Raw genomic sequence first — 15,752 nt, forward strand, 5'->3', positions numbered from 1 at the left:
ACAGAAGACCAGAAGCCTACTTTTCGCTCATGGCGAAACAAAGCTGTTTGTCACAAAAAGAGAGAAATAAGTCTTTAAAAGTCTCAGTGTGTTTAGCTCTCAGTACATTTGTCGCTTCTAACTGAATCTCTGTGGTTTGAAGTTTAGTTTCTATGTTATATCTGCTTTATTTTATGTTTCATGTTTGCTTATAGGAGTCGTGTTAAGTTACTGCTGATGAAGACTCTGGCTCTCTGGCTGCTTCCTATAAAAGCTATAAAATAACAGGGGACTTTTATTGTGGAGAATTTTTTTGTAAATTAAACACTTTTTTTTGTAAAAAATGTACACTTGCTGCTTTGACTGCTCAGGCTCACACGGCAAGCTGTTCACACAGTGCTGTGGAGATAGGTCTGGCAATGATATAATGAAAAATACGCAGATTTATTCTGCTGAACCATAACAAAACAGAGGTCCTATTGTCCCAGCCCATAATCACACATGTATGATAATACATCTAAAACAAATGTGGTCAGGCTTTTCAAAATTAAAGACGCAACAGTAACTCTATGTTTACAGGGAATTAGTCATGGACCTAGTTTTTCTGAACCACAGCCCTAGAAAGTAACTGTATCCTTACAGGAAGCTCAGGATGAGGCTTGTTTTTTCAAAATAAAAACCCCCAACAGCCACTGTATGTTAACAGAAAACTAGTGATGGACCTAGTTTTTCAAATGAAAGTGCTTATAATTCAACTCTTATCGGGGTTTAGACCTCATCTGATGTTTTATCCGTATTCCAACAAAGACAATTTAAGGAAACCTTTACTTCTTTTGAGTACACTTGAGCTCATTTAAGTCCTTGCCTTACTTCTTTCATTGCTTACTATATTTTGCATCCTTCATCACTTTTCCACTTTTTCATCTATTCATACTGCTTTAGCTGCTTGTTCAAGCTGCTTTGTCTTGCATGTTCAACTGTATCTACTGATTCATACTTCATTCAAACCCTTAAACGTTCCACATCCTTCAACCATTTGGAATTCTTAATTCTAAGAGAGAGTTTATTGATATGAGCTAAATAGTGCAGTTTGACACACACACACACACACACACACACACACACACACACACACACACACACACACACACACACACACACACACAATAAAAGTGCAAGCTGATCACTTAATCATAACAGGAAAGCCAGGATGAGCCAGGCTTTTTTTTTTAATTTAAAGCATCATATCATTGTATATTTACAGGACATGAGTCATGAACTGAGGTTTTCAGAATAACAGCCCTAGAAAGTAACTGTATCCTTACAGGTAACTCAGGATGAGGCGTCTTTTTTTTTTTTTTTTTTTTAAATAAAAGCCACCATACAGCCATTGTATGTCAACAAAAAACTAGGATTGAATCTAATTTTTAAAATTAAAGTGCTTATAGTTCAACTCTTGTCGGGGCTTGGACCTCATCTTATGTTTTATCCTTGTTCCCACAAAGACAATTTTAAAGACCACCTTGACTTCTTTCAGTACAATTAAGCTCATTTACGTCCTTTCCGTAAAACTCCCATTTGGACTTCTTTCATTGCCTTGTCTATATTTTGCATCCTTCATCCATTTCCCACTTTTCCAACTATTCATACTGCTTCAGCTGCTTTTTCATGTTTAACTGTATCTACTGATACATACTCCATTCAAACCTTAAATGTTCCACATAATACATTTTGGGTTCTTCTTACACATTTCAACCTTTTCAAAAAACCTTAAAATGTTCCACTTTTGTTTATACATTATTGGTATTACTCAACATAGTGATCATCAGTCAATGAAATTAATACTAATTAAAACCACTCCAACTTTAACAACTATTCTTACTACTTCACGTTCTTACGCATTCAAGCCAGCAATGCTTCTCTGCAAGAAAAATACAGTTTGGGATTTACTGTGTTGCTGAAATGTCGGCGAGAGGGGATATTATAGCGCAGCTTATCATATGCTGAAATCCCACATCCGCCATGACTGCATATCTTTCGCTATGAAGCCGCCCGATGCTTTAGTTATGGATTGGATTGCCCTGTCTGAATCTGCACAGAGAGGATGTTTAAACGCTGCAAGGAGAAGGAGTTGCTCCTTCCTAACCGACTCTCTCCTCCTTGCTCTATTAACAGACACACAGGGCTTAATTTGAGCCGGAACACGCTGGAACATGTTCCGGCACCTCCGACGTTGGATCCAGAACCTTTTTTATTGGATCTGGCACCTCCTGTGTCACTGAAAAATTAATCGCCTAAATGAAAAAAATAAACTACTGTTTGAGTAGTGTTCAATGTTGTTATCTGTCTTGTTAGTCTTTATTCCCCATTGGAGTTCCACACAAGTCTTGTGTTTGCATTTTGGGTGCGTTTTGAGGTGAATTTTCAGGGTAAGACAGAGGGGGGAGAGGGACGGAGGGAGGGGAAGCACTCCAACTGCGCGGCGCTGCACTTCAAGTGACACAAGCGCTTGTGCTGGTTGAGATTGCTGTTATAGCCTCATTTTACTCAGGGGAAAAATGTCAAAAAGACAACAAAGTTTGCTTAACTTTTTCAAATACGCTGGCCAGTCGGATCCCAAACAAGCAAAAACTGTTTCTGCTGATCAAGAATGTGGAGACCACGGTCTTTTTTTGTTTTGTTGCTTGTGAAAACGATCGCTGCAGTGTATTTTAAATTTATTTTACATTTCGCATCGATGCAGTACACGTTCTGAAACAAAAAATAAACATTGCTCTGATGTACACACAGCGTTGTTTAGGCTTTTTTAGTCAGAGTCAGAGAAGCTACATAGGGAGGTGTCATTTTTTTTTTGGTTCCATTACCTTCAACCCCCGTTTTGAGTTGCCGGATCCACCCCCCCTCTGCGCTCCGGGACCTCCCACTTTACAAATTAAGCACTGCAGACACACATGGTGTGATGTCTCCTAAATGTGCCATCATATTGGAAGTATTGCTGCTAGCATTAGCCACACGTTATGCACAGTGCTTCTGTGTCTGGATAGACGACAGTTCATTTACTGGATAATCACCGGATGTCCCTTGCCTTGCAAGAGTCAGGTCATTTTGGGAAACGACAACAACCTTCGAGCTAGCAAGCTAAATGCTGAAAATGGAATGTTTTGAAGAAAATTTGGATTGTGCAACAAGGCAGGCCTGCTTTCAGGTTCTTTTGTGGAATGGTTGTAAAAATGTACAAATATGTTTATGGCATTTACTATGAAGCTGGGACGTTTTGGGACCGATTGGTGGGAATTTGCTACGGACAAAATACACATGGCGATACATTGGTAAGAGCAAATTACATTTAACCATGTATCCAGATAATTTATATAGCTCACGTTACTGTATTGTGTAAACAGTTAACTTCATTTAATATTGTAAGTGGCATTTTATTATGGGGATGCAAATGTTCCACTAAAACAAGTTGCTTCCTGAGTCCATTTTGCGAATCCATCGTCTTTGCGAACAGAGCTTAGCGCCGCCAAGACGATTGTGATTGGTTTAAAGAAATTCAAACCCAGACCGTATTTTTCTCCTATCCATGAGTGTATGTGTCAAGGGGCCAGACCCACAGCACTGTGGAGAAAGGTCTGGCAATGTGAGACTACACAGTGCTTGCACATAGTTGCCACTTTATCCACCTCTTTCTTCTGTCATTGTCAGCACATTGTCAACACTAAATCCGTAATGCTCTCATACAGCAGACTGAGACTGACTGACAGATGCCCTCTGCAACTGCGTTTTCACTACAGCGCAAAGCTTCGGTTCAGATTTTTTTACTGGAGGGGTGGAATGAAAAAAGAGGGGTGGAATGAGAAAAGAGGGGCAATGAGGGAGGGGATTAGTTCCAAGCCAGTGTTGGTAAAAAGACTGGAAATAAGCCCCAGAAGACAGACAGAGAGATACAGGGAAGATGGCAGAAGTTAGGGGGCACATAGAGGGGAGGGGGAGGGCAGTGAAGATGATGGCATTGAAAGGGGTATGGGACATCATCAGAGAAATGTACTAGCTCTCTCAAAAATTATGTCCTTTCTTTTACCTTCCTGATCTGTGTCCCCTGCTTCAACCTCTTCTAAATATTTTTACTGTTTACAAACCTATATTTCCTTTTTATTTCTGTCTCTGTTACCCCACCCTACAGGAGGAAATAATTTTACCCTTTTGTTTTTAATCTTATTTCTCCCTGCCTTCAACCATCTACTACTCTTATAACTCTGCCCTTTTCTTTTCTTATCTTTTTCCCTCTCTGGTTGATGTTACTTTTATCACAATCTCTCCCCATCATCTAGAAGATAAAACACTTGTCCCATTTTTCTCATAAATTAAAACAGGTAAAACAAATCATTGCAATCACACACTCACCTTTACAACGTACATTTATAGGGAGACATCGATTGCATTTTCATCCCATATGCCTGTTGTTAGCGTGAGTGAGAGGAGGAAATGATTATAGATCTCTCCTTTGGACCCCAGTTAAAATCGACGACCCAATACCTAATGCGTCTCATGCATACTCATTGTGGTTGGTTGGCACTCCCTATCCATTATCAAACCTATTCAATCAAAGCCAACATGCACAAGGTTTATGTCTGGTGGTTGGAGTTGGGGAAGGGGGAAACAATTAATTATTTCCCAAATGATAAAATATCCCCTTTGATCTGAAATGCTTCTAAGAATCCATATAATTTTAAGTCAAAATGTCATTCTGATCATGAATCTACTGCCTCATATACAAAACTTCCTGCAGAGCTACTGAGCACCTGTAAATACAGGATAACCATGGGAAGAGAGGAAAATTAAATTTATTTAGAAAATAACAATGAGTTTGTTTAAATAATAGCATTAAAACTAATTTAGTTTGGAATGGAATTGCTCCACCCAGAACCATACCTAGAACTGTATTACCACATATAATTGTTTGTGGATGCATGATCCTTGACACAAGTTTGGACCTATAACCTTTATTATTCTATTAGACGTTAAGCCATCTTTAATACATAGTCCATGTAAAATTACTGCCGACTAATTGACACACAGCAAAGGTAGGTACTTATCAGTCCCTCCAGGATTTCGCGATGTTGCGATCGCGCCAATTCACGCGAATTCAACCAATCACCGTGAATTTAGGGCTACTCGCAATTTTGACCAATCACCGCAACTTTTCCGCAAATTTAACCAATAACTGGAGTTTCCTGTGACTTCAACCAATCCCAACAGTCCCACGTGCCAGACTTTGTATCAGTAACGTACTCTGACAGCCACTGACCAAGCGGGAGGGCGAACGGGTTGACGTAACACACGTACGTCGCCAAATTCATTTCCTTGTTTCTGATATGAAGACGAGACGTGTGTGACTGGAACATCTCACATTTATCAACAAAACGTACAGCGAAAGTCCTGGGTCCTTGTCTATAATAAGTCATGTTTGAATAACAATAACTAAGACATGCTTTATGCCACACTGTGTAAAATACCACACATATCTTCTACATCTTGTCAACAACACCAGTGGCGGTTAGGGGTGGCACGGTTCATGAAAAAATGTGACCTCAGACAGTGTTTTTCCCTTTCGCGCAAAAGAAGAGGGGTAGACAAGTTACCAACAAAACGTACAGCGAAAGACTGTGCAAAACATTTCAGACCGTCCTGCCAACCTGTATACATTTTAACATCAATGTACGCTGTAACGAATTTTCACTATAAAGTTGCTGAAAGCTACTGCTGTTTCCTGTTGGCTCTCTGCAGTGGGCGGGCTGCTGCTCAGTTCCCCCCACAACTGATGTGCGCACACACACACACACACGGTAGATGCAGGAAAAACCGGAGATGAGACGACACAATGACCTAAATTGAGGACAGCTACGCTCGTTATTGTAAGTGGAATGATAAGTTAAAGTCCAATAAGTACTTTATTAAACCGTATGAATGTGTGTCCCAGGCCAGGTTAGGAAATTAACTAACAATGTAAAGATCAACAAGCCACTGACACATATGTTCAGATTTGATTAACTCAATAAATTAATATTTTTTGTCTTAAATCCACCAGCCATTTTCATATTATACCAACATTTGCAGCATCCTGAGCCTTTTTGGTAAGGTTACTAGGAAATCTCAGCCCAGAGTAATTTTATTCTCCCCAAAACAAGTTTCCTTTTTATTTTTAAAGAACTATACAAAAGAAAATCTCAATTTTCTTTTTACAATTTTCACTGTCTCTTGCAACTTCACTGTAACAAAAATACAAGAAAAACTTTTATCGCAATTTTTTACAAAAGCTCCCGCAAAATCAGTCATTTTGGGCCAAAAAAAGGCCGCGAAATCCTGGAGGAACTGACTTATTGTGCATAGAAACATTGAATGGTTTCTGGGGTTCTGGGCAAAATATAATAATGCTGCCATATGTAGTCTGCTGTTTGCTGCTGTGTGCACTTGAAGGGTACTTAAAGGTAACAATATACGCACACAATTTAAAGATAGTGGGGGAAAACGTTGAAATGGGGAGTCAATAGGAGCCCACAGCTGAAATCTGCCCTCAGGGTCTATAGAAAGTTGTTCCGGCCCTACCTAGCCAAATGGACCAAGAGACTAGACCATGGGTTGCTTAAAGGGAAAATTTGCCACCTTTTTATGTGCATTTTCTAATCAGTGTTGATGGTAAATGTAGTCAATTGAAGCAATAAATTCCTCAGTACATGCAATATTGACCGAGAAAGCTTCCTGCTCACTGAGCCGTGAAGGCAGTGGCTACATGTACCAGGATGCATTGCGCACAAACTACTGACACCCAGCCAAAACCTAGTGTAGCTGAGTTGCACCTCTACTTATGCAGGTAATAAAATAAAAACACAGAGGCTCTGTAGTCCAAACCAGCGTGAACCAAGACAGCAACAACTCTATTATTTTGCACATTGTCAACGGCAGCACATTACAGCTTCACATTCCGTTTTTCCTTTCACAATAAAAGCCCAACCTAAATTCACTCAGCATTTCGCTAATTGGCAACTCAACAAAATAGCTTACAATTTTATTAGATGAACCTCTCGGCCCTGCTTGTTTTAGTTGTCTTTTCCAGTTTATCTAATCTATAGTAAGGTACACATGGGCTCTCTCTGGGTTGGTATTGGAGAGAGCATCCAACAGAAACTGCCCACCCTGACATTCATTGCAGCCGAATGATTCCGTTTCTGTTGGCATCAGAGGGCTATGGTTCTGGAGGGTCCCCGTTGGCCATATCCTCCACGCTGAAGCAGCATCCTTGGCCTCTCTACCTCTCTCTTAGCTGCTTTTCTTTGGCCAAATATGGCTGAATATCCGAGTCAGCCAAAACACTGTAAAATGTATCCTCAACAATAACATCCTCTACACACATATTTTGGGATGTCATTTTTGCTGTTGGAAACATAGCTATTACCTAACAAGATTTCTGGCAGAAAAGGCTTTCAGGCAGAAGTTTAACTTCTCCCAACAGCAATACAAGCAAAGAGAACAAGGAAGTTCTGCTTTTGAGCAGCATCTAGAGCATGCCTTCTGGCTACCTAGAGGCAAAATCCAGACTGAATAAACTGTAGTTCTTCCTTGCCTCCAATTAAGTCACTGTGCAGGTACATACATATTTTGCAGCTGTGGACTGCAGCTATTTCGATCAATAGAGCACGCACTGAGGAATTTATTGCTTTAATTGACTAGATTTACAATCAACCATGATTGAACATCCACATACAAAGTGGCAAATTTCTCTTTTAATTAGTAGCCTATTGTTGTCAAATCAAAGTTCAGGAGTGTCTGACTGCATCCATCCACAGTCTGTTCTGGTGCAGGCTCCACTGTCAGGACAGGAAAATACAAAATAAAATTGTGTAAACTCTTAAACGTGGTTTGGTCGTTGATTTAAATTTAAATAGACTAACTTATCAACATTGTAAAGTGTGAACAACTAATTCCATTAATGCAGCATTTATTTTGCAGATCCTGTCTACACTATACGCAATGTGTAGGCTATTCTAGGCCTATTTTTAACACATGTCATAAAGCTGTCTAATGCTTCTTGCGTTCAACGCGGTCGGGGTGCTGCGGATGGCATGCATTGTCCCCGCGAATTTCTGGTTTGATTGCGGTCAGAGCGGCTCAAATAAGGGACTTCTTCTCTCCTGTAGCCAATCATTGCAAGGAGGTCTATGCGTCCGCGATCAGACCCTCCGCGCACAGTCTCCCGGGCTGCGTTGGCGTCATATCGGCGCCTGTTCCGCGCTGAACGCAAGAAGCATGAAACAGCTTATTCAGACGCAATATATTTTTGTCAAAATACAAGAAGCTCTGTGTAGCAACATTCTCAGAAAACTATTAAGTTTGCTTGTTGAGGTCATGTGTATTTTCTTCAAACAATTAGCCTCTTATTTTTAAAACTATTATGTTGTTACTGTAAATTGTCCCACTCCTATATAGGCTATACATATATACATTTTTATTTTCTATTTGTATTTTTAATCACCATATATTTGCACCTTCATGGGTGAGGTAATACTATACACAATAAAATACAAACAAATAAAAAACAGTAACTTATCTCTGTTTTCCTCATGTTATAATCAAAGTGAAATGAACATGTCTCTTAAAAAAAGGGAAATATAAGTCCTTAGGATATAAAAGCTTAGCAAAGCATATTACTGTATGACACAGTACCGCAGTCAGGCAATATCTTTAAGAAAGAGCGTAAGTATGCCTATTATCAATATTTTACCCAAATTTATAGTAACGTTAACATTTTAACTTGAAGACCGACAGCCAACTTAAACTAAAAACTGTAAACATCAGCGTGAACACAGAACACAGTGGGAGAAGAGTGAAAAAAGGAGAGAGAAGGAGAGCGAGCAGGCTGTGGTTTTGAAGTCACATTCAGTCAAGTTGTGTCGCCAGGCCGAGCTTTCCTCCAGAAACTTCCACATATCGGGGCTACAGTCGAAAAGTCAAAAAAATTACCTCCTTTAGTCCTAACAACTTTTCCTTAACCTCGATGTTAAACGTCATAATAATAATAATAATAATAATAATAATAATAATAATAATAATTTATACTTTATTAATCCCGCAAGGGAAATTACAGTTTTCACTCTGTTGTTATTATTATACACATTACACACAGGCCTGAATTACACACACATGCTCAGTACCTATACATGCACTAATGGAGAGATGTCAGAGTGAGGGGGCTGCCAATTGAAAGGCGCCCCGAGCAGTTGGGGGTTCAGTGCCTTGCTCAAGAGCACCTTGGCAGTGTTCTGACAGTGGAGCCTGCACGGGAAGTGACTCCACAGTGAAGGTCTGCAGCTAGACCCATTTTGAGTTTCTAACTCTTGTACAAATATGTGTTAACATTTATCTAAATCCTAGTCAAATGTTCTGCGCAATTCCCTGGAGAGATACTAACATGCTTGATAATGCAGACCCGCAATGTGTCAATATATTTATGGTGGATTGTGTTTGGCTACATTTGTCTGCCTAACATCTTGGAGAAGCTACTGTGGGAGTTAAAAGTTTTCTACTATATTAATAATAATTATTATTATTATTTATAAGTATTGTCATAGTAAACACTGTTTATGCCTGTTTTCTCCTCTATAGTTATGGCAGAGTCTATGCAACAGCAGACCCATATCACCATACGATTGGTCCTGCAGCCACATACAGTGTGGGCACTATGGTGAGTCTGTTCCCTGTTTCTTAGCTTCTGACTCTCTGCATATTGTGCCAGGATGCATGTGGTATCATGATGAACTAGGTCTGGTGCAGCATCCTCACACTGTTGTATATAATAACACATTGTATGACACCTGGACATATGTTTAACTTTACAGAAGACCCATTTTGCACTAGAAGATTGCTATCACTATTTATATGAACTACTAAACTGACCTTCGAAGAAAATGCACAACTCAAATCAAATAATTTCCTGACATGCTTTATTAATAATCTAGGAATATGTTCAACATAAGGGTCTATTTTTACTCTTTGGCTTAGTTGTGTTCCTATAAGTTGTGTTTCCCTCTAAGAGACCCATTGTTTAATATTTGCCACTTCAGTAAATGAAAAAGGGACATTGCCTTATTCTTAAACTCCCAATTCAATTTTATTGGCCGAAAGCTACTTGCTTGAAATCCGATTGAGACTGAAAATTCCTCCCCACAATAAAGTGCCTTTAAATTTTGCAAGGGGAGATATTTGAATGGTTAATGTTTGATTTTAGCTAGCTTTGCAGCTAACATCAAAGATGAAAAAAGTCTTTCCAAAGAAAGAAATGGAGCACCCTAATGTGGTTGGGAAAGAAACTGAAAGTACAATTTGTTTTCTTTCGTGGGTGTGGGTAGGGAATTCCTCCAAAGATTAACGACTATCAACTAAATGCTTCAACGTGCCATGGGAGATTAAAGTAGGAGAGAAAGATAGGCCACAAAAAGTAGAAGAATGAGAGGGAGAATTAATGTTTTTGGTAATAAACTGGCTGCAGTCAGAGCTGCTGCCTGGTGTAGCATCTTGGAAAGATGAGATGAGGGTTGATGCCGAGTGCTGACATACTTGTGATGATGAAAATCATAAGCCCTACCAACTCCCCCCTTGTTTCCCCCAAACATCCCCCTTTCTCTAGTGCAGCTGCTAGCTAAAAGCCTTCATTCATTACGACATTCTTTCCTCTTCATTTACTTAATTAAAACAGTGGCCTCTGTTTTCCTCCTTATTACTCTACACTTTCTTCTCTTTTGTCTTCAAATTACTCCTCCCTTTGTCCCTATTCTGCCATATCCAAACCCCCAACTACTAAACTTTATTCCTCATTCTCAATAAAAAAAAACTACAACACTCAATCTTAAACTCATGCCTCACATTCTGAACTGTACCCCCAAAGAAAACCTAATAAGATCCTTGTCACGGTGCAGGACAGGGATTGGACCTAAATGCAGATAGATGAGAAGGCAGCAGGATGAATTCAGTGGATTATTTTGAAAAGCGTACAATGGCAAAAGGTCCGGCAGGCAGGTAACAGGTAGAAGGCAGGTAACAAGCAGAGAAGTAACTGCATCGAAACATGACAAACTGACAGAGAACAAAGAAAGGGGATGGTATAAGTACAGCAGGATCTAAGATGGAATGGTAAGCAGGTGGGTGATTGGGTGATGCAAGTGAGGAGGTGGGAGAGGGAGGTCAGGCAGAGCAAATGAGTTAAGTAGAAGCAGGTGTGTAGATGGGTCTTGCATTCAGGTGATAGTGAAAGGAGGGAAATGTGTTTCATTAGTGGTTCAACATGTCCTCATTCACTTCCCCTTAGCACTTGCCCTTGTGGGAATCCCCGCCGCCATCATAGGTGTCGTTCCATCTGTCTGAAAAACTGAAGTGACGTACTTCAGAACCAACGATGGTCACCTTAGAGGTGGATATCACCCACAATGCATTGCAGTTATGCATTTGGTGCAAGAAAATTCATGGTTAGGTGGCAGTAATGTACAACCGATAAAACTCCCATTGCTGACCACTAAAGAAGATGAATTAATTGAATAAAACGTTTCAGCTTTTTAGCAGATAGTTTCTTAAGAAAATAGCTTGATATTTTACTGAAAAATGTAATATAACTAGGTAAATCAATTCATATTAATGAACTTGCAGTGAATTGTAAATTAATCACACTTTTTAATCTGTTCTTTATGTACTGTAAAAGGGATATTTTCAAGTATTAATGCTTAAGTGGTATTTGAGACTCAACGTACTCCGGTGGTAACTCAATTCACCTCCACAGTACATGCAAATAACTTAAGTCGTGTCAAGAGAACCAACTGGATGGACTTTGAAACTGAACTTGCCATTCAAAAGACTTTTTTTTTTTGGGTTGTTACTCAGAACGTAAGTGCGTGGCTCTTTAAAGAGCCTTTTATTTGTGATTCAGGATCAGGTTTAACTTCCAAAGCCATACAGGGTGTGGCCCTGCCTCTTCAGAGTGTACAACACATTCATGGCGGTCACCGTCTTCCTCTTTGCATGCTCGGTGTTAGGTTACAGTATCACAGATCACGTTATCCAGGAACACCTTCGTATCAGACCGGAGATGTGCTTTACTCCGCCTCGGTGAGCCGATTTGTAAAAACGAGTAATAATAATAATAATAATACAAAAAATACATATTTGTATAGCACCTTTTATACAAGAAACACAGCACAAAGTGCTTTACAATAAGGAAATTGCATGACATAAACAGACAAAATGAACATAAAAACAGGGATAGAATGCCATAATTAATGGAAACTAAGATGTTAAATAAAACACACCAAGTAGCACCAAGCACACAACTGGTGGTTGATCCATTATAGTTTAGGCTGAAAATGAACAAGGGAAGGATTCCAACACAGTCTGCAGCTAAAGACACAGAGTAGACTAGCTGCACTTTGAGACACCATGCCGGAGAAACAACACAGGTGGGACTTAATGGTGCGTACACTTACAACTCGTAAGCCTTGTGGTGCATTTAAAGTTATTGTAAAATAACCTTTTGTCATCTAGTGGTTCTTTTTTTCGTTTAACAGCAATTTGCTGTTGAAATAAGATTGTTACCATTTAAATTTGACAACATGGGTCGTATTGACAAGCCGTTCTTTAATGTCACTGTTCTTTTTCTTAAAGTATCGGTTCAGGCACTGTTTAGGCACCGTTTTAAAAGTATTATTTTAGCACCGGTATCAGAAAAAACCCAACCCTAGTCAGGGCCAGAGCAGTAAAAACCCAAGGCTGAATGCCTGGGAGCAAAGCAGACTAGTGGAGCTTCTTAGCAATATCTCTGCATTGATCTCCAGCATTTTTTTGTTTTGTTTCTTACTGTCCTAAAATAAGTCTGTTATATGAATGCAATGCTATATCAGTGAGGTACTCTTTCAACCATACTAGTTGCCATGAAGTGAGAATTTTTATAAACATTGGGCGTGATTTTTCTTTTTGTCATTGAACGTAATCTGAGGTTTGAATAATTGTCCAATATTGACGTTCTTGTCTGCCAATAACACTGATCTAAACAGAGCCTTGGTATCTTGAACATGGAGAGTGATACAAATACAATTGTTGTCTCTATTCAACTGCGCAGAAGGAATTAGAATTAGGAAACCATCTTGTTTTTGTCAGGAATAAAAATAAAATTACTTTGCTTTTATTTCATTATCTTGTTGATCTACTGTATACACAGTAAGCCAGCTTTGTTTAAATATTTTAATGTTAAAAGCAATTGTGTATGTTATTATTTATAGGTTTTGGATTCACTGGAGAGCTTGTTATATGGCAAATGTGTGGCATACGTAATACTAAGTAGCAGTTTTGGGGTATTGAAGGATTCCTCCAAACATTATCACAGTGGCCAAAAGCTGAAACTTTTGCAGAAATGCCTTGCAGTAACCACTAATGTTTGTTGAAGAGTACTGTTTTTCCCAGGATGGTTTTTTTTTCTGTAAGAAGCTGGAGTCTAAAAAGCTAATTTAGCTTGTAATGTGTCTGTCACTGGCAGTTTTAAGAATCACTGTTCCATTTCAAAAAAATATTTAAGCTTAAAGAGATGTGTGTTTTGAATATTTTTGCTTCAGGTGTCTCATCAGATGCCAGAATAGCTATGATGGTTGCCTCATGCTCGCTCATCTGAGCTGCCTTCTGCTCTTTCTTGCACAAACTGAGATTTCCTGGGTATACAGATTACAGTACCTGTTAGTCATTCAGTGTCTTACTCGTGGTCATGTCGTATGATAGGCTAAAGAGATTTCTTCACTGCTTGGTTTAATGTTAACAAGTTTCAAAAAGAAAAACTGTCTAACTTATAAATTCACGTACATGCAACAATCACATTCTTTCACTTCACAAATTTCCATACTACCAAGTGCACAAACTCCCTCTCAATTAAACAAGAGACAAGTGGAAAATGGGAGGAATGTTTCTTTGGAGGAAAGAGAGAAGTTAATTTTATATTACAATAGTTCTACAATGAATACTGATCGGAGCTTTTTCATCTTTGATGTTGCAGGCTAGCCTTTACAGAGGAGGGTGCAGTCGCTTCACTCCCTACTAGAAAAGAGGGAGACACACCCCCTTTCCTTCCCCGCAAAACAGACCAAAAAAATCAGCAACAAATGAAATGACTAAATAACCTTCTTCATCCTCTTCATGGAAAACTAAAAACAAAACGCTTCCAGGTGGCAAAGTGACCCTGAAATGCAAGAATCACTCTCAAGTTGCTTTACCATTTACAGAGTGTACACATTGTCATTTATTAATGTAATGTACTTATTTTGGAAAAGAACATTTGTTACTCTGTGTTGACTTAAATGTATTTGCATTGATATGTCTGTAGTGGAAAAAAGACAACTATAGTCAATGTTGACAAAGTGGGGAAATAGTTGAAATAAGATATTTTTAGTCTCCCTCTTTCTCACTCTTTTTTTCTCTAAGTTGTTTGTCTGTAACTCAGATCCTTGGGGGTGGCGCTAGTTTTAATACCATTTAATTTCCCTACCTTTATTGTTTCAATTAGTCATTTCCTACATATGGTAGATTAAAAGCACTGATGTTCAGCAATTCCAGTTTAAGCAACACATTTCAGATTGGATTTATTAGGTAAATGATACAACCAGTCCACCCCCTTAGAGAACTGGCTCCATTCAAAGTGAGCCAATAACTGGAGCTGAGTTTCAGACTGATTTAATGGGACTCAGAGCTGTTAAGCCCAAAAGGTTAAACCAAAGAATTTCTAATAAGGGAAGAAGTTCCACTCTCTCGTTACTTCCGGCTTCTGAACTGGTTGCAGTTCCACTCTTGAGCCATATAGGGGGCGCTCACAGGCCAGTGCAGAATGAATGGGACTCTATGGAGCTATACCCCTCAAAATCCACTTTTCTCAGGATATAATTTTTTGTCTAGTAATTTGAATGTTGCATTTGAAACGGGAGGCTAAGAAAATGCACACTACTGGGTGTTAGATTTTTTTAAAGTGGATTTTTTTGTTCTAAAAAGCCTTTTAAAATGTCAGTGACGTCATACACATATACTGCCAAAGATACTGCTTTACGGCAAGCTCTGAGTCACTTCCTTTTTTCTCTTGAGGCATCGACAACACAGCTGACAGGTTAGACTCTCCCTGTCAATACAACACAGCTGACAGGTTAGGCTCTCCCTGTCAATACAACACAGCTGACAGGTTAGACTCTCCCTGTTAATACAACACAGCTGACAGGTTAGACTCTCCCTGTTAATACAACACAGCTGACAGGTTAGACTCTCCCTGTTAATACAACACAGCTGACAGGTTAGACTCTCCCTGTCAATACAATACAGCTGACAGGTTAGACTCTCCCTGTTAATACAACACAGCTGACAGGTTAGACTCTTCCTGTTAATATAACACAGCTGACAGGTTAGACTCTCCCTGTTAATACAACACAGCTGACAGGTTAGACTCTCCCTGTCAATACAACACAGCTGACAGGTTAGACTCTCCCTGTTAATACAACACAGCTGACAGGTTAGACTCTCCCTGTTAATACACGTGCTAGAAAGAGGTTTGCTAATGTTTTGAAGACCACGCCGACATATTCACTCTGACATTCTGGTTCTGCTTCGGATGCCATCAAGCAGGATCTCTGGTCGTAATCAGTCCTTCACTGAAAAATCAGCATTCATTAGCAGAATGCTAGCGTGTTATGGGCAACAACGACTCAACCTGT

General features: G+C 39.3%; 1 protein-coding gene across 7 annotated transcripts in view; it reads left to right on the top strand.

Moving 5' to 3' along the window:
- The window catches only part of LOC116055648 (RNA binding protein fox-1 homolog 3-like), a 651,886-nt gene that overhangs the window by 608,048 nt on the left and 28,086 nt on the right, over positions 1 to 15,752 (top strand). For 6 of the 7 annotated variants that reach the window (XM_035997775.1, XM_035997779.1, XM_035997776.1 and 3 more), the window contains 2 exons: positions 9,640 to 9,718; positions 14,057 to 14,810. In XM_035997775.1, coding sequence (XP_035853668.1) covers positions 9,640 to 9,718; positions 14,057 to 14,101 — 124 coding nt within the window. In that variant the 3' untranslated portion in view covers positions 14,102 to 14,810. Of the gene's footprint in view, positions 1 to 9,639; positions 9,719 to 14,056; positions 14,811 to 15,752 lie in introns of those variants that run through there. The other variant, XM_035997778.1, reaches the window with a different exon arrangement.

The sequence above is a fragment of the Sander lucioperca genome, chromosome 22 (genome assembly GCF_008315115.2).
Source record: "Sander lucioperca isolate FBNREF2018 chromosome 22, SLUC_FBN_1.2, whole genome shotgun sequence".
In the NCBI taxonomy this organism is placed as follows: Eukaryota; Metazoa; Chordata; class Actinopteri; order Perciformes; family Percidae; genus Sander; species Sander lucioperca.